The sequence below is a fragment of the Penicillium canescens genome (genome assembly GCF_028828765.1).
Source record: "Penicillium canescens strain IBT 15451 chromosome Unknown utg000005l_segment0_segment0, whole genome shotgun sequence".
In the NCBI taxonomy this organism is placed as follows: Eukaryota; Fungi; Ascomycota; class Eurotiomycetes; order Eurotiales; family Aspergillaceae; genus Penicillium; species Penicillium canescens.
In genome coordinates, this window is record NW_026703967.1 from 2,002,668 (window position 1) to 2,019,850 (window position 17,183).

Below are 17,183 nucleotides of genomic sequence, written 5' to 3' on the forward strand. Positions count from 1 at the left end.
CAAGGCACTACTCCTAAATAGGAAACAGATGCTGATTCCAAAACTCTGCGGATCTGAAGGAAACCAGCTATTCTGCGTCAAGTTCTTTTTAGGCATGAAAAAGGGAAAAGATCGAGTCAAATTTTAACGTATTTCCTATTTGACAAGATGTCTTCCTAGCCGATCGGGGCCAGGAAGCCAGTTGCTCGTTGTAAGGGATGGGAGTGACTTAATTTTACTAGGGGGATGCATAGTAAATGGAAGTACCACGGATCCATAACCGCCAATTTTCGGGGCATTGGCATTGCCAACGAAATTTGATGAATTTTTACCGATTAATGCATTGAAATACGATTACTGCATAAGACCTAATCGGGCTTAGTGAGCGTGGGTAGGGTCCAAACGCCTAGAATGGGGTCCTTTTAGGATTGCTCTGTATTAAGTATCCTCTTCTATGAGAACCTAGGAGTCCTCTATGAATCAGTCTCTATATTTCTCCAATACCACTTGTTCCTTAGGCATCTTTACCTTACCTAGTTGACAGGCTCAGTCCTACACAAACTAGAACCCTTCTACTTTCCATATATATAACTTATATATAAGAAGGTTACAGGAGCGATCTTAGGTTATGCATAGCGGAAGTCTAAGCACGTATAAAAATAATATTTCATTAAGATAACTTTGTAGGGTTATAAAGGCTAAGACCACTGTTTTATACAAGATTAGGTTTTGCTAGGGCCCTAATAGGTACCTAGCACTATGTCTTAGGCTAGGTTAGGTTATAGAAGTTGGACCTAAAACCCAGATGGGTTGGGTTTTAGGCCTAGCCTTCAGACCTAAATTGGGGATTGCAGAAGCCAAAGTGCGTGGTGCTGCAATCACTGTCATCGGCTAAGAGTATGATCGATGTATAATTCAATATATTTCCAAGTTCGCGCCATTTTGTGGAGAGCCATTCGCTCGCTAAACCAGTCAAAAGCCCGTTAAAGCCCTCAGCACACCGGCACCGGCCACAATTCTCATCCACTCCGCCGAGTCCTCTTCAGCCCAGTTCTCGGAATCCGCAGAAGGAACGTTCTTAGATACATTTTCATCAGCCTGCTCACTCATCATCGCCATTGTTCGGCTAGCGAGCGCCACAAATGTCTCACGGAAGGGGGTAGCGACATCCCATCGGTCTGCCATGACCGTCAATGCGATTGTGCAGTCATTACACGTGCTGTTCGCTTGCCCACGGCCAGATACCTCTCGTGCTACAGGCGATGTCCAGAGACAGTGGAGGTATGTCAATCCCGCAAGGAAAAGCTCATGAAGTGCCGCCCAGGTACAGCTCATTGGCGTTCCTAAAAATTGACGACGATAGCTTTGGCAAATACTCTCTGCAGCCCTCAGGCAATCAATAAAAACATCCTCTGTAGCCTGAGTCGGATGATCGACGATTTGGGCTCGATAAAGCTGTAAAATCGTGTAGTTATATTCCAGATCATACCAGTCCACACTCGTGAACAAGACAAGCTCTTCACCGGAATGAGAAGCAGTGGGTGGAATTTCAGAGCGCCACTTCTCGATCTCGGCACGGATATTCTTCACGTCAACCTGCTGATCGTGTTTGCCTGAGCAACGCGGGTCGGCTTTTGAGTAAAGACAGGTATAAATGCGATTTAAAAGACGTCGAATTCGGAATGTATGTATCGCTCTTGTCATGTTAGTTGGCACATCACTCGGGGAGCTCCGTGGCGCGCCAACAAGCCCAGTGTCCTTGATCAATAAATCATCGATGTCAATCGGATACTATTCATGAATAAATTAGATTTGGACATAAGGAGTGCCCTTAGGCTGATAATCGAAAAAGGGTTGAAACATACTTCAGCGTCAACCTCCTGGTAAGGGACACCCAGAGGGCGACCCAACATTACGGCAGCTTGAGTTTCCATCGCATAGGCACACCAGAACACCCTTTTGCGTAATTCTACCTGGAGTATATTTTCAGGTGGTGCAAAGTGCTTCGTATTTCGGTGATAACCCAGGTCAATACACAGACGAAGTGCTAGACTGGCTACTTTCCTATGCGTCGTGAGCAAGAGACCACTTCGTTGTTTTTATGTCACCCATACCAGTGCGAAGTACCAGTGGAGGATCTAAGAGAGTAAATTGCGCAGCACAGCATGGCCTGTACAGCCTCTAGGTTATCATAGGCCAAGATATCATCGATATACAATAGTGCTGAAATGTACAGACGCTAATAGACAGTCAGCTTTACGGAGTTCGATAGGACTGTCTGCTTACCTCCGCCGAGTATCCGAGATCGGGTAGAAGCAAAGCACCAACAGCATACACCTACCATTGTGAGCAATATTTCAAAAATAATAAAGCCACTTCTCCTCTTACCATATTCAAGAAAAACAAGGAGATAGAACTGGGGGAAATTCTTTCCAGCCCCGTAGACTCATTCACTAACATCGTCTCCCATGCCCTGAAGGTCGGCTCGTGTAAGAAGGGGTAATGGGTGTTAACATTCTGGAAATAAGAGTCACTCAATTTGACAGCCGATTCGTAAGCGGGCAATAAGCATGGTGATGGTAGTACGGAAGAGCGGCTCTCAGTATAATCAAGCACGTTGGCCATCGAGGGATCATGGGAAACCACTTGACGGAGGTATGAATTAATCAAGCGCGAGAAAGCGAAAATCGAAGAAGAGCCCAAATATTGAGGCTCGGCTCCAGCTGCATTCAGGCTTAGTAGGCCGACTCTAGATGCCAGCTTGTCAACACCATCATCTGCTTCAACATTATCTTTGGCTATGGGTAAGGCGGATTGATCACCGTGCTGGTGATGTGGGATTTCGATGTGTTGTGTCAGAGAAGAAGAATTCGGCTGAAGTGCATGATGTTTGAACACGTCGCTATTGGCGAGATCTGGACGACATTGCTTCAGAAGGCTTTCGAGAAGAGCGATGCGTTTTTCTAATATTTCAATATAGTTTCGCGGCCGATATGTCCTTGTTACTGGGTCTTCCACGAGACAAACTGTCATTCATTGTTAGCTTAAAATCGCAGACCAAAAAAAAAAAAAAGAAGCCGAGCGACAAAATATATACTGACCGGATCCTGCAATGAGACAGTTGTTACATCCCGGGACCTTATTGTCGCACTTTATTATTGGATTAGAATATCAAACCCAATTGGATGTTTCCATCATACCTTCAATTTCTTTTCTTTGCATTTCGCGCACGCGAGCAGTGTCCTGCTTCCTGATGGTATGCGTCGAGAACCTCGGGATGAGTGTCTCTTGTTATTTTCCTGATGTGGCAGCATTGAGAATTTTGTGACAGCGAGTTAGTTCGGAAAACTTTTAATCGGCTTCTACTTTCCTGAGCTTGCGGTCCGGAAGGCAACACTGGTCCGACAGGGTGAGAATGGTGAGAAGTGGTACGGGATAGATACCCTTCCGGTTCTTATCACCGCCCCTCAAGATTTATGGGGTAAAGCGCTTCTCATTGGCTCATGGATTTGCCAAGGAAATACTTTATATTATTTGGATGAACGTTTTGGGCGAACAATTGCATCTATTGATACTGCTCTACAACTTATTAATCTCATGGCCAGATTGTTCAATTTTGGTATCAGACTAAATCTAGCCTATTTATCTCTGTATCCAACTATTGGTTAAGTTAACTAACGATTAGACTATCTGTATGAGGTATTGAGTGCTGGCTAACAACAGGCGTGATTGACCGCCTTTCCAATGAGGCTTTAGTACAAAAAGTTCGTTACCAAGTCTCAGTTCTCCAAAATCAGATAGCTTCTTCGCGGATCCATTCCGTTCTTAGGATTTGCTCTCTGGCCTCCTCATATGCTTATTTACAGGGCATTTCAAAGTATGCAACTGTCTTTTATATTACTCACTGTGTGCCCCGTTTAAGACAAACGCGAGCGGATTGGCGGAGCTTATTAATAATAAGAGTAAATGATTATTTGGAGTGTGTGTAAAAAGGTTACTGTGCGCAGATACCTAGCATGTATGGGATACAAGCATATGTAAAACGGCTCGCAATTCCCACGGTCTTGTGAGGACACTTTGGATTCTACCACCTAACAACAATACTCATGGAAAAGTAGCGAAACGCTTATAACAAGGTCAACCCTTACAAAACCACAGAAATATCGCTCTATACCCACCATTTTGGAGAGAAGACCCTCACTTTATATGACCTGAAGATGGATTTGTGATATCTTCGAAAGAATACATTCTAAAATGCAGTGAAGTCATTTAAATGATACCAGAGACAAACTTGCCACACGGCACATTCCAATAGTCTGCAATTATAGCATCAGATGCGAGCACGAACTGGAGACAATGTCCTCAACCGCTTTTTCAGCCGTTCAGTCCTTGCTACAGTCATTTGGAAAACATCAGGCAGCTGCGTATCTGCCCAAGAACCTCCATCCATCAACTTGACCAAGCCGGGTGCTATGGTGAAGATACGCGCCATGCCACTGATGAGCTCACAGGCCACAGTGTTAGCAGAGTTGAAGCTGTAAAACTACTGCCAGTGTAGGAGACATGTATACACTTACTGTCCGTGATGCCCAGCACAAACCCACTGGCCCGGTAGTCCAGGTAATTGCCCGACGAACGGCACGCCGTCTTCGCTCTGGTCTAATATTAGCCCATGTTCAAGTATTTTTATAGCTTGTAAAGTACTTACAAGTCCAAGGATACCACTCCACGCGTGTTGGTAAGCCTCCTCTTGCTTCATGTCATCGGTTGACCATCCTTTCAATTCTCCAACTGCAAATTTATGGATAGCCTTGGTGACCGAATCAAACCCAGTGAGACCATCGTCCGTGTACCGATGGGGGTTTTCCTTTAACCACTGCATAAATTCATCCTGACCTGGGTTGCTGCCACCGAAAAGAACTGCGCCGTCACCTTTAAGGCGCGGATTGATAGTAATCAGGTCGTTTTGAGGAAGCAAAACACCATAAGAGCCCTTGAAGCCTGCAAAGTCTTCACCAGCCTTGGGTGGAATAACCTTGTTGCACATGTGAGGACACGGCGTGATAAGACCCCGCAGAGACGGTTCGAGTGCAGAACTATACGCATTGGATGCATGGACGACCTCTGAGCACTCAATATCGCCACGTTCGGTTCTGACAATCCATTTGGTTTTACTTCTCCTTGAAGGGACGACCTTGGTTGCTCTGGTATTTGTTTGGAGGTTCACGCCTCTTTGAATATTGCTACGCATAACATGCGCCGCAAATTTCCAGGGGTGTAGGGTTGATGCCGGCCACGCATAACATGCTTGCGCGTCCTTTATTTGCGATATCTGGATTGCTGTCAGTCGTGTCAACGTAGGTAGGTATCAGTTTTGTGAACCTCTGCTGCCTTTTTCGGGTCGTGTGTAACTTGAATATGATCAACTCTACCACCAGCTGCCTTGTACCGCTCAAAGGTCTTTTTTGCGCTCTCTGCTTCCTCAGGCGTAATTGGAACATCAAGTGTGTCACCAGTCCAATGCTCGCAGTCAACATTGTTTTTCTCGATGTATTGGACCACTTCGGACCACGTTTGCTGTTCATTTTGCAGGATCTACCAGCCTGCATTAATATAAACGGGGACATAAACAGAAAGCTTGATACCTTTAAGGCCTGCTGAGTGCCAAAACGTTCCTCATACTCTATGAATCCTCGCCACTGGTCAGGCTTGCAGTGTCCAGCATTTCGACCAGTAGCACCAGAGCAGAATTGACGGGCCTCGATAACGACCGATTTCTTTTCAGGCCACGTTTCTGCGACACTTTGGGCAATCAAGGTCCCAGAAATCTATTTTCAGCTCTCAGCCAGCCATCCAAGAATTCTTACTAACATTGAAAGACACTCACACCGGATCCGATGATTACGATGTCTGCAGACGGAGGCAACTTTGGTGTTGTTCGATGATTCAGAAGAGGATCATCCTGTACAGATTGTAGCCAGTGCGAAACGGAATAACCAGCCCTTTTCGGAAAGCCAAAGTTTTTGAATGCATCCTGCCCCATTTTGTCAGTTACGTGGTGAAGGAAATCCAAGAGTACAATCCGATTGCTATCAAATGGATGTGGGTGATATTTTTGGGGGGATTCAAAATGCATTTATACTAGGCTCGGACCTACCGTACGATCGCCCCCATTCTCTCCAAATGGAAGCTGACATTCTGCTGTAAACAGAAAGGTCGAGCTGATACGGTTCTACTTCGCAGTTGGCTTTGTACATGAGAACGCTTCCAATATTCTTTCGGCTATCAGGTACACCAACCGGGACATTCCTCCAATTAGAAAGCAGTTATTGTTTCTGCTCCACAGCCGCTTTAGTTCAGCTTTGCACGATAATCCTCATTCCCGAATGGCGTCAACCGGGACTTTCCACCAATTAAAAACAACAGGCCTCCTTTCTGCTCCACAGCTATCTTAAACTTGGAATTCGCATGATCAAACCCTCCATTCTTTCTTCAGCGGGGAACAGGGGCTTTTCACCAATTGGAATGATTTATAGTACTCCACTTCATGAAAGTAGGTTGATAAGGTTATCATACCTCCACGTCGAGTAATAAAGTCTCTGGCCTCTATCACGGATACTTACTGTATAAAGTCCGGCGTCTTATAATTTCAGAATGCCCAGTTCGTAATTCTGATAAACACACCTCCAGTCCTTAGACCTTAGGTCCTTCTAGTCCGCCCTCCATTCTACTCGATATCACTATGTCTTCGACACTTCCGAATAGCAGTACCGGTAGCAACACCATGTGGCCCCCCGGTACATTACGCCTTTCGGATACAACTATTTCTGAAGGAGAAACCATTTTTCTTCAACCACGACCCTCAGATGATCCCAATGATCCCCTCAATTGGGCCCCATGGCGCAAGTATTTGAACATGGGACTAGTCTGTTTTTATGTTGCTATGGTCGCCGAGTTTATCAACGCCAATACGCCAACATGGGGTCCCATGGAGAAAGAGCTCGGTTTTACTAGCGAGATATTGAATGACAGTTATGCTGCTGGTTGTGCCGCTTTAGCATTAGGCTCTGTCATCCTGATTCCGTTTGCTCTCAAGTTTGGCCGTCGACCGCTGTATCTATTCAGCACAGTGGTTCAGTTTGCCGTCTCTATTTGGTCCGCGAAGATGCAAACTGTGGGAGACCTTATAGCCGTTAACGTTATACAATGCTTCTTCGGAAGTCTAGCAGAGGTCATCGTCCAGATGACCATTGCGGATCTTTTTTTTGTGCACCAAAGAGGGAGAATGAATGCCCTTTATGTCTGGACGTGGCTTCTGTCTAGTTATATGGGCATTCTGATTGCGGGTTTTGTTGCTAGTGGTCTGGGTTGGAGGTGGATATGGTGGTTGAATGCTATCATCTTCGGTCTGACAATCTTTGCTGTCGGCTTCGGATATGAAGAGACGAAGTTTTGCTCGTCGGTTTCGCTCACAACTATAAGCTTGCAACTTGATACTAGGAACGAAGGCCGATTGCTTGCCTCTAATCCTCAAGACCAAGAAGCCAATAAACACCAAACGAAGAAACTTGAGGGTGAATCATTCGCCGAAACCAAGCAAATCGATGCGGAACAAGGAGCCACGGATCTAGCCTCAAGCAAAGCAGCAGTTGAAACCACATCGGACAACATCACTGGTGTCACAACCAACCCCAATATTCCCATCAAGACATACTGGCAAAGACTAGCTTTAACAACCATTACTGTATCCTCAGGTACCGCGAACGACTCCTTCTTTCAGCATATGTACCAACCGCTTATTATTTTAACCACAATTCCCGCCGTCGCTTGGACGGCTCTTGTTTATGGCATCTTGGTAGCACTAGGAGATGTCATGTCAACTACTATGTCGGCCCAACTGCCTAATCCCCCCTATAACTTCTCTTCCTCTGAGGTTGGGCTCATGAGTCTACCGAGAATGATCGGCGTCACTATCGGCGCCCTCATTGTTGGCCCACTGAGTGATTGGTGGATTATGTTTCTATCTCGCCGGCGGAACGGAATCTTTGAACCGGAGATGCGTCTGTGGTGTATGATTCCCTTCCTCCCATTTGTCGTGGCCGGCGCAGTTGTTTTTGCTATTGGACTCAGTGACAAGCAGCCATGGCCTGTTATTGTCGTCGGCCTGGCATTATATAACATTGGTGTCACCCCTATCAATACTCTCACGATCACCTACTTAACCGACTCATACAAAGATGTAAGTTTCTTCACAGCCCACAATTACCCCAGAAGCACATTCTCACACCAAGGCAGATAGTTGGAGATGCACTAGTGGGCGTTACGCTCACGCGCAATACTTTCAGCACTGCGTTCATCTTCGCGCTCACGCCATGGGTTGCGAAAGTGGGTCTTAAAAATGCGTTCATCACTATCCTAGTCGTCGCAATTGCTATCTTGATGTCTTTTGTTGTCTTCCTTCGATATGGAAAGGCACTGCGGAGCCTTGCTGCTTCTCGGTATCTCCATTTTGCAGCTCGACAATATAAAGGGAGGGGTTTGATTAGTTGCAGATCACTACATGTGAATCGAACGACCCAGGAGCCAGAGTTCGTTGCGATGACCACACTGTTAAATATCCACTCTTCTTTCATATATTTCTGGATTGCCGCGTCTCGCTTCGCAAGCTGAGGCAACTGGGTTACGGGCACGAAAGGCATGGTGTCTTGAAAGGCCCAACTAGTCTCCATCATTTAGTTACGATGTGGTACATATACATCGGATATCAGGCCACGCTCGATAACTTCCCCTTTCCGTTTCAGTACCACTCCCGTTTCTGAATGGGATCGTCAATCAACGAGGGCATTCCTATAAGGACCACCTTTCTTGATGAATGGAACCCCCCCCCCCCACCTGCACCTATCTAACCCTAATTAGCAAGGCGCCATTATTGTATTTCACTGAGCATTATTGGGTAAGTCTTCGGCTGCATAGAAATAAAAGTACCTCAGATTCATGCTAGGGGCATAGTCGATGTTAAGAGCATGAGAAATGCATGCATTTTTTCCGAGTAACGCTCAGTGAGATACAATACTGCGATATACTTGGGCCAGCCACGCGGTGATTTTTGTGTTCTGCTCTCTTCTCTCTCTCCCTCTCTCCTGTCCTCTGTACTTTTTTTTTACCCCGAGCCTCAATCAGCACAACCAGTTTTCTCTCTGTTTCTTGCTTCTTTGTAGTCACTAGAATATATCTGCCTCCCTGCCATAGGTTTCAGTATAACCACCATCTCTCTTCCCAAAACATCGAGAAACAATTTCCTTGATTTTTTCTAGACAACGTTCTTCGGTGTAAATGACGCTTGCTTTTTGACCACTTATCACCCATCGGAAAGCACCCTACGGCAGCTCCGCACCCCATTGTGCAGCCAAAAGACCCTGGAATAAATAAGCTTTGCGTGGCGTATCATAGACATCGTCTGAGTTTTCGGGATCCGAAGCAGCTTTGCAAAATATTTTGCCGGCGTTCAAGATAGTTTCTTTGGTGTCGCAATTATTCGATCCGAATTCCTTGAGACATTTCATTGTGTTGGTAAATCTTTCAAACTTGAGGCAGCAACGGATGATGACGAAAGCAAGAATATGCCTATGAGAAAGTGCATACTTGGTGGTAGCTTTCACTGATTTTTTAGTTAATCTCTTGGATGTGACTGGATTTAGATCTCTTGCCGTGTGGTAGGTGAAATGATAGTCTCTTTATACAATGCCAATGTTGACCTCTATCGAAGGATATAGCTAGCCTTCTTATACGCGGTGCGGTTATGACCACGTCATCAGAATTTCCATAAAATCCATCTCTTCCGTAGTATCGGTTAGGGACACTTTTGCGGCATCAGTAGCATATTTTTATCGTTCCGCAATATTAATTTTTTTACTACGTAACAACGTCATTCGAGAACCCTTTTGGACGATAACTATAGGTTCCCGCTTTTGCCGACCAATTAACAGTGGGAAGACTCTATAATAATCTCGTGGAACATCAAACCTCTGAAACTCTCAAATCTAATTGTGAGAAGATCGACCAGGTACTATGACGATGTCTTCTGTAATGAGCATATCGCTACCTCGATTTATAGAAACAGGCGTAAGGATTGAGGAACTTGTTTATATGCTAAAACCTAGTGTGATAGTTATCAGGGTATCCGGGGCTCGGGTAAGCAAGTCGGACAACGAGTGAGAAGAATTCTTGTTTGGATTCCATGGAGTGAACTCTGGATCTGGTAGAGAAAGATACTAGCTAAAGACAGGATGAAAAATCACGACAGGGAGACTTGCTACCTCGCAGCCGGGAATAAGATACAAAGGCATGCGTATAATTAAATACCCTTTGGGGAGCTTTCCACATGTTCTATCTCCTTCTTGTTCGCTTCAGCCTCCTTCCGCGATTCCGCCACAGCCGTCATGCTGGCATCGTCGCCGTCGAAAACAACCGCAATCTCCTCGAGTGAGTATCCCCGGGTCTCAGGATATGTGAAGTAGATGGTACCCATAATAACCACCAGCAGACAGTTTTAGAAAAAGGTATGCGCTAAATCACATATGGTCAAAATCCGCGAACGCTGATCCCGTAAGTAGTTCCAGCGAATCTACAACGCGATTGGGTAGAGGTAACGGCAACGATCTTCTAGGTCAAACCCTTGTAGCATGTGTATATTGGTTATATTATTATAGAGCTATGTGGGGTTCATTTTGTCCTTATATCCGTCTGATTGAGGCGAGAGTACCGAGCGTTGTCCCATTCAAATTCAAAACTGATGATATATCCAGGATGTTAAACGACCCTAAATACGACAGGACGCAGATAGCGCACGCCGAGACGGAATCAACCTTGCTTCCGCGATACGCTCAAGGGCAACGATATAACCCTCCCCAACGGGAATCTCCTCTTCAAAGCCCACGCCTCGAATCTTGCCAAGACACATCTCGCGGTTGCGTTCAAGAAGTGTGAAACCAGCTTTAACAAAAATCCACGACGAAGAAGGAACATCACGGTGCTCGAGGTTATACGTCTCGCACATCCGTCGGTAATCATCTTGGTGCTCATTCCACCACTCTTCGAGATCCTGCCAGCCCTTCTCGCCTGGTCCGATCCCCTTCAGGCCAAAGTAATCTGCTATGATCGGCCATTTCATAGACCAGGACCCCGGAACATCCGTGTCGGCAATATTGAAGGCTTCGCCGTTCGCCTGCTCGGGCTGGATTACCGATAGGTAGATCTCAGATTTTGAAATAAGATCTTGGGAAGAGTCTGTGAATGTGTAGGTGAAGTTGGTTTTTGTACCGGGGAAGATGACGCTTGCGCCTGGACCGTTGACGAATCGGTAGAGAGCAAGGTAGAGAGCTAGTGGCTCGACGAAGGTCATGCCACTCACATTCGGAACGAATCCTGAACATTTTAATGTAAGAAAGGGAGGAGAAAGGTGGACTGGACTGTAAGTGAAGGTAAAGTAAAGGGGATCTTACCTATGATCTGGTCAGGACGAACCTCACACCACTTCCATGATTTGCCCTTGGTAGCCTCCCTGATCAAATCAACTTGATCATAGTAAAAGATTTCGTCTCCATATGGCGATGGAATTCGGGGATTGTCTTCTTTCAGAGGAGGGTTGATCTCAATCTTGTCCATGTACTGGAACACTGCGACGCCGTAGTTCTATCGAGGTCAGTGTGGCCCAGGCTAAAGTAAGGAATGGAACTTACATTGGTTCCAGTCTGAAGAACTAAGAATTGGAGGCGCGAGCAGAGCGAATCGGTTGCGTGGATGGCATTATACGTCATGTCTTTATTGATATTCTTGATGCCCATCACGTTTTCGGTGTACGCGGTAGCATTGGAGTATGCTATGGTTGGTTAGTATTCTGTTTAATGTTAATGCAAACGATGCATATCGTATCACATACCAAGGTAGTACATATGTGTGACTTGATCTAGACCTGGAACGCGTTCCTGCATCTGCTTCTTCACATTGTCGAGGTCGGTCCGGAGATCCACTCCAGAGTACAGCTCCAGTCGAGGGTCTTGAGGTAGGCCGCTCTCGGCGATTGTCCGTGGACGATATGTTAAACCGATAACCCGATCAAAGGTGGTAGCAGTTGGATAGGATAGTAGATTTTTGGCCACGGCCCATCCGGAGATCCCACTGGCACCAAAGACCAGGGCTACTTTCTTCCCGTCAGACATCATGAGGATTGGTTTTGAGGAATAAGGAGGAATCCAAAATGAACCAGCACCAGTGATATTTCTCCTGAGCTCCAATTTATGTATTTCCGGACCAAAAAGTACCTGGCATCATTCAACCCCCCAAGAGGTATCCCGTGTGCTAAGTTGTAGGCCCACATAGGGCTTCGACGGGGTGAATTGGCTCCTAGAATTCGGCCAAGAAACCGGACTGTACATTACTATATACGCAAGGACGTTGGAAGCCCTGAATGAAACTGATCGTCGAAGCCCGGCCTGGGGGCCGAGTGATTGCTCCTTCCAGAACTGATCGACAGTTTGACGGATGCTAGTCAGATCTTATATTAGCTGAGGGTGGGGATCGGCTTATACTGACTCGAGTTGACTCTAGTTGACTTTAGTTAACCGTGGGAGCCAAGGGTCAATGCCCCGCCGGGGCCGTTCCCGCAGCGGCCCGAACTTCATGACGGGGCAGGGATCGGACGCCATGGCGCAGGACTAGTGTTCATTTCAGGTCCACTTTCAACTTGGTTGGCGAATGCCCCAATTTTAGTCTCGGGGGAAAATGAATGCATCTCCGTACAGTAAAACAATCTAGTTGTATTTTAGGGATCAGACGGGAAATAAATGGGTAAAATTCCACTTCAGTGGAGATTAGAGATGCTCTAAATAACTTGACAGTTAAACGGCTAGACGTAACGTAAAGCTACTAAACATTGGCCATATTGCCTGCAATATGTCAAGCCATAGGCAATCTTATGTAGTTTACTTGTCAGATGATTCAGTTGCGTAGAAAGAACTTCTCAGGTCTTTCTTATTGACACAAAATCCCTCAAAATTTGAGATGTCAATTTGATACAGTACCATGACCGCAGGATTTAGTGGAGACGCATCCATGGAGGTAACTATTCCGACATAGGTAGTTCAGCCGAAACTACTCTGGAACCACGACTATTGGCCCCAGAGACACACTGGAAGGATGAGATGCATGGGGGTCTCTGCAAGAAAAAGGAGCCATTGACTAATGGAAAAAAAAGGCTGAAAAGCTGTGCGGTCCATCGTGGTAGCATCTGTCAACAATGGCATTCTGAACGAGAAATCCTGCAGTTTTACCACCTAAAATGGAATTCTTTATGCCGTCTGGCGTTCTGCAGCGAGCAGGTATCGAATCAGGTACCCGGCAAGCTGCAGTCTTCGGCGTGGGGATAAGCTTCATAGTTTTCATTTCTATCATTATGGCTATACGAATGTGGGTGCGAGTTAAGGTCATTCGAGCAGTTGGAAGTGACGACAGTAAGTTCCTTGCCAGATTCCAAGCCCTATTTAAGCACTAAGGCTAACTACTTTCAAGTTATGATGATCCTGGGAACTGTGTGTGAAGGCCGCTCCTCTCCATGGGCGCTATTGACGAAGAATTGGCAGATATTCACCTTCGGTTTGTCCATTGCTTCAATGATAGGTATCCAAAGACTATCCTACTGATTTTGAATATCACTGACTTGAATCCAGCGGCGCACTATGGTACCGGCAAGCATCGTGCGTTTTACTCCCCTTCTAAGGTCAACCTACAGATCAATTCTAATCCCTTACACAGTCAGTGGTATCGCCGAGGAAGACTATGCGCCAATGCTGAAGGTAATAGAACCATTCGAAAATTTCGAGTCAAGTCGCCTAACAGCCATCTCCTTCAGTCTATCTGGTCAACTCGGCTGCTATACGTGATAGGAATCATGTTTATCAAACTATCCTTACTCTGGTTCTATCTCCGTCTCGACCGGCACGGATATATGAAATGGGCAGTCTATGCCCTATCATTTGTGGTATTGGGATTGTCCATTTCGAGTGCCTTGATTCTAATCTTTTCCTGTTTCCCACCTTCCAAGTTCTGGGACATAACCGGGACTGTTTCCGGGCACTGCATGTCGGCGAGCTCACAGCAAACCTTTTATGAGGCTAACGGTGTTCTCAATATTGTCACCGATATACTCATTTACCTAACTCCCATCCCGATGTTATGGAAAGTGCAAATTCCTTTGGTTCGTCTTGAGATCTATCCCAGCTTTAGAAGAAAGCCGCTTACACTGCGCAGCGCAAGAAGATTGCTCTTACGGGAGTCTTTGGACTTGGAAGCCTTGCTATTGCCGGTAAGACTCATGAGATGCATTTTATTTCAAGGGATGCTAATTGTTTCCAGCGGGTTGCGTGCGATATGTTTATGTGAAGAGGCTAGCGGGTATCAAAGACCAGTATTATGAACTCGCGGATTCCCTTAATTGGTGCAGCATCGAGAATTATGTTGGTGAGTACGAGCAAACTCCCCGGCATCGAATTTGAACTGACGAGGTCTGCTATCCCAGCCATTGTTTGCGGATCAGCACCTTCTTTCTCGGTCCTCGTCAAGACGTACGCTCCCCGTCTTTTCGGCAGCTACTATGGCGACCAAGCATATCAGACTTATAGCCGCTCCCATGATCAACCACTACAACGTATTGTGGATCGCTTCCGTGCAGATGACCCTACCATTACTACTGGAAGCCAAGAGGCCATCGTGCCTACAGGGGGAATCTTGATGAAGACGGATTTGCACATGGAGGTGGGGCCATCTGATCCAACAGAAAATCATATGCGGAGGAATAAGTATGATGGAGGGTTTTAAAAGACTACAATTGTATTTAGTTCTGTAGCAAAATATACAGAAGCGGAGGATAAATTAATGAACTTGATTCCTTTCTATGCACATGGATTCGTAACCTGCATCCAATCATTCTAGCTAAAACTTGTATTGACATGAACTTTTCTATAATTCCAACCTTAAGATGCATAATCTACTCCATCTCAATGGTACCGGGGGGCTTGCTGGTGAAGTCATAGGCGACACGGCACACACCCTGGACCTCGTTGACGATGCGGGTAGAGACCTTGGTCAGGAACTCGTAGCTGAAGGGGTAAGGGGTGGCGGTCATGAAGTCCTTGGTGGAGATGGCACGGAGGAGGATGATGTTAGCGTAAACGCGCTTGTCACCCATGACACCGACGGCGCGGGAGGGGTCCAGAGCGGCGTAGGCCTGGCCGATGTCGTCGTACAGACCGGCCTCGCGGATCATACTGATGAAGATGTGGTCGGCGTGGCGGGCCGCGTCGACCTTCTCCTTGGTGACCTCGCCTAAGACACGGATAGCAAGACCGGGGCCTGATTTTGCCGTTAGCTGTTTGGCCTGAGTTTTTGTGGTCTTTGTGGATACTTACCAGGGAAGGGGTGACGGCCGACAAGCTCGGGAGAGATGTTAAGCTGGCGACCAAGCTCACGAACCTCGTCCTTGAAGAGTTCGCGCAAAGGCTCGATCAACTTCAGGCCGTGACCGGCAATGAGGCGCTCGGCGATACCGCCAACGTTGTGGTGGGTCTTGATGGTCTGGGAAGGTCCCTTGAATGAGATACTCTCAATGACATCTGAGATACGTTAGCATGCCAATCACGAATAAAGAGACATTGAGGACTTACCAGGATAGAGAGTGCCCTGCAAGAACCATTCGACCTTTCCGGCGTTCTTGGCCTCGATCTTGCGGGCCTCCTCCTCAAAGACATCGATGAACTTGCCACCAATGAACTTGCGCTTCTGCTCGGGGTCGTGGACACCCTTCAGGCCAGCCAGGAATTCCTCGGAAGCATCGACAACGGTAAGGTTGATACCGAGCTGCTTCTGGAGAACATCCTTGACGACGGCGCACTCATTCAGACGCATGCAGCCGTTGTCCACCAAGACGGCGTGGAAACGATCGCCGATAGCCTCTGTCATCAGCTTGGCAGCAACGGTAGAGTCGACACCACCGCTGACGGCTCCCAAGACCTGGCCAGTAGGGCCAACCAAGTTGCGGATACGGGTGATCTCCTGGCCAATGAACTCAGACATGGTCCAGGTCTGCTGGGCACCACAAATGCCGACAGCAAAGTTCTTAAGAAGCTGGCCGCCCTGAGGAGTGTCTGATATTTCGTTAGTCCAAGACCAAGAGAATTCTATTTAGAAAACCATAGACTCACGGGTGACCTCGGGGTGGAACTGGATGCCGTAAACGGGCTCAGTTTGGTGTGCGATAGCGGCGTACTCGGAATTCTTGGTTGTGCCAATGGTGTGGAAGCCCTCGGGAAGGTTGCAGAGCTTATCACCATGGGACATCCACACGGTCATGGCATCCTCAAGACCTTCGAAGAGCTTGTCGACATGGCCTCCGAAGCGGGTGGCCTGCAGGTCAGCGTGACCGTACTCGCGAGCGGTACCAGCAACGACGTTGTCGGCGTGCAGACGGTGGGCGATCTCCTGGAGACCGTAACAAATTCCGAGAATGGGGACGCCTAGGTCGAAGAAGGCGGGGTCGATGTGGGGGGCATCCTTCTCGTACACGGAGTAGGGACCACCGGACAGGATAATTCCCTTGGGGCTCCAGCCGAGATCGGCCAGCTTCTGGGTGCAGGGGAGCATCTCAGAGTACACATTGATCTCTCGTAGACGGCGGGTAATGAGGTGGGTGCTGCACGAAGTAGTCGGTTAGACTCGACGAATTGAGACGCAAAGTTGGATTGACCACAAGATTCGATCATCGGTAAGGAGAACATACTATTGCGATCCATTGTCGAGCACCAGGATGGTGTCGAAGCTGTTGTGAGGAATCACCTCAGTCATGGTGATAAGAGTTTGAGTCACACAGTGATCTCAATAAAATTGAAAGGGGTGGAAGTAATCACAGATCAAATGCAATTGACTGTGAAGAGGTATATCGGCCAAATGAAATAACCTCCAGAGGAATATCGCAATGAGTCAAGGGAAGGAAGAAATCTGAGAAACCGATAAGAGAAGAAAAAAAGTGGTACATGGGGAACACCCGCATTCTGCCGCCAATTAGGGTTTCTGATTGGCCAGATATGGTTCCGCTTTCATGACTAATGAGGGGCAAAGTGATAAGGCCCTAAAGCTCTGTTATATACGCAATTGCA

General features: G+C 46.9%; 7 protein-coding genes across 7 annotated transcripts; 2 read left to right on the plus strand and 5 right to left on the minus strand.

Annotated features, from left to right (window-relative positions):
- Positions 1 to 951: 951 nt before the first annotated feature.
- On the minus strand, positions 952 to 3,293 carry N7446_008345 (transcriptional regulator family TF; the record flags this gene model as incomplete). Its single annotated transcript, XM_058517090.1, has 7 exons — positions 952 to 1,770; positions 1,845 to 2,043; positions 2,094 to 2,218; positions 2,266 to 2,316; positions 2,368 to 3,005; positions 3,081 to 3,129; positions 3,180 to 3,293. The coding sequence occupies 7 exons, from the start codon at positions 3,291 to 3,293 to the stop codon at positions 952 to 954; spliced, it is 1,995 nt and encodes a 664-aa protein (XP_058370736.1).
- A 1,016-nt stretch (positions 3,294 to 4,309) lies between these two features.
- On the minus strand, positions 4,310 to 6,022 carry N7446_008346 (NAD(P)/FAD-dependent oxidoreductase; the record flags this gene model as incomplete). The annotated part of the gene is made up of 6 exons (XM_058517091.1): positions 4,310 to 4,514; positions 4,557 to 4,633; positions 4,688 to 5,311; positions 5,362 to 5,574; positions 5,625 to 5,807; positions 5,867 to 6,022. 6 exons carry the CDS (start codon positions 6,020 to 6,022, stop codon positions 4,310 to 4,312), a joined length of 1,458 nt encoding a protein of 485 aa, XP_058370737.1.
- Positions 6,023 to 6,763: 741 nt separating this feature from the next.
- On the plus strand, positions 6,764 to 8,649 carry N7446_008347 (uncharacterized protein; the record flags this gene model as incomplete). The annotated part of the gene is made up of 2 exons (XM_058517092.1): positions 6,764 to 8,218; positions 8,275 to 8,649. The coding sequence occupies 2 exons, from the start codon at positions 6,764 to 6,766 to the stop codon at positions 8,647 to 8,649; spliced, it is 1,830 nt and encodes a 609-aa protein (XP_058370738.1).
- Positions 8,650 to 9,356: 707 nt separating this feature from the next.
- N7446_008348 (uncharacterized protein) lies at positions 9,357 to 9,542 on the minus strand (the record flags this gene model as incomplete). The annotated part of the gene is made up of 1 exon (XM_058517093.1): positions 9,357 to 9,542. The coding sequence occupies one exon, from the start codon at positions 9,540 to 9,542 to the stop codon at positions 9,357 to 9,359; it is 186 nt and encodes a 61-aa protein (XP_058370739.1).
- Positions 9,543 to 10,798: 1,256 nt separating this feature from the next.
- N7446_008349 (SDR family oxidoreductase) lies at positions 10,799 to 12,197 on the minus strand (the record flags this gene model as incomplete). Its single annotated transcript, XM_058517094.1, has 4 exons — positions 10,799 to 11,403; positions 11,481 to 11,670; positions 11,718 to 11,857; positions 11,918 to 12,197. The coding sequence occupies 4 exons, from the start codon at positions 12,195 to 12,197 to the stop codon at positions 10,799 to 10,801; spliced, it is 1,215 nt and encodes a 404-aa protein (XP_058370740.1).
- Positions 12,198 to 13,441: 1,244 nt separating this feature from the next.
- N7446_008350 (uncharacterized protein) lies at positions 13,442 to 14,850 on the plus strand (the record flags this gene model as incomplete). The annotated part of the gene is made up of 7 exons (XM_058517095.1): positions 13,442 to 13,487; positions 13,546 to 13,629; positions 13,704 to 13,730; positions 13,789 to 13,829; positions 14,260 to 14,338; positions 14,389 to 14,493; positions 14,552 to 14,850. 7 exons carry the CDS (start codon positions 13,442 to 13,444, stop codon positions 14,848 to 14,850), a joined length of 681 nt encoding a protein of 226 aa, XP_058370741.1.
- A 43-nt stretch (positions 14,851 to 14,893) lies between these two features.
- On the minus strand, positions 14,894 to 17,012 carry gua1 (GMP synthase (glutamine-hydrolyzing)). Its single transcript, XM_058517096.1, has 5 exons — positions 16,808 to 17,012; positions 16,233 to 16,720; positions 15,696 to 16,175; positions 15,441 to 15,644; positions 14,894 to 15,384 (listed from the first exon to the last, which is right to left on the minus strand). Exons 1-5 carry the CDS (start codon positions 16,870 to 16,872, stop codon positions 15,020 to 15,022), a joined length of 1,602 nt encoding a protein of 533 aa, XP_058370742.1. The 5' UTR covers positions 16,873 to 17,012; the 3' UTR covers positions 14,894 to 15,019.
- Between the last annotated feature and the right edge of the window lie 171 nt (positions 17,013 to 17,183).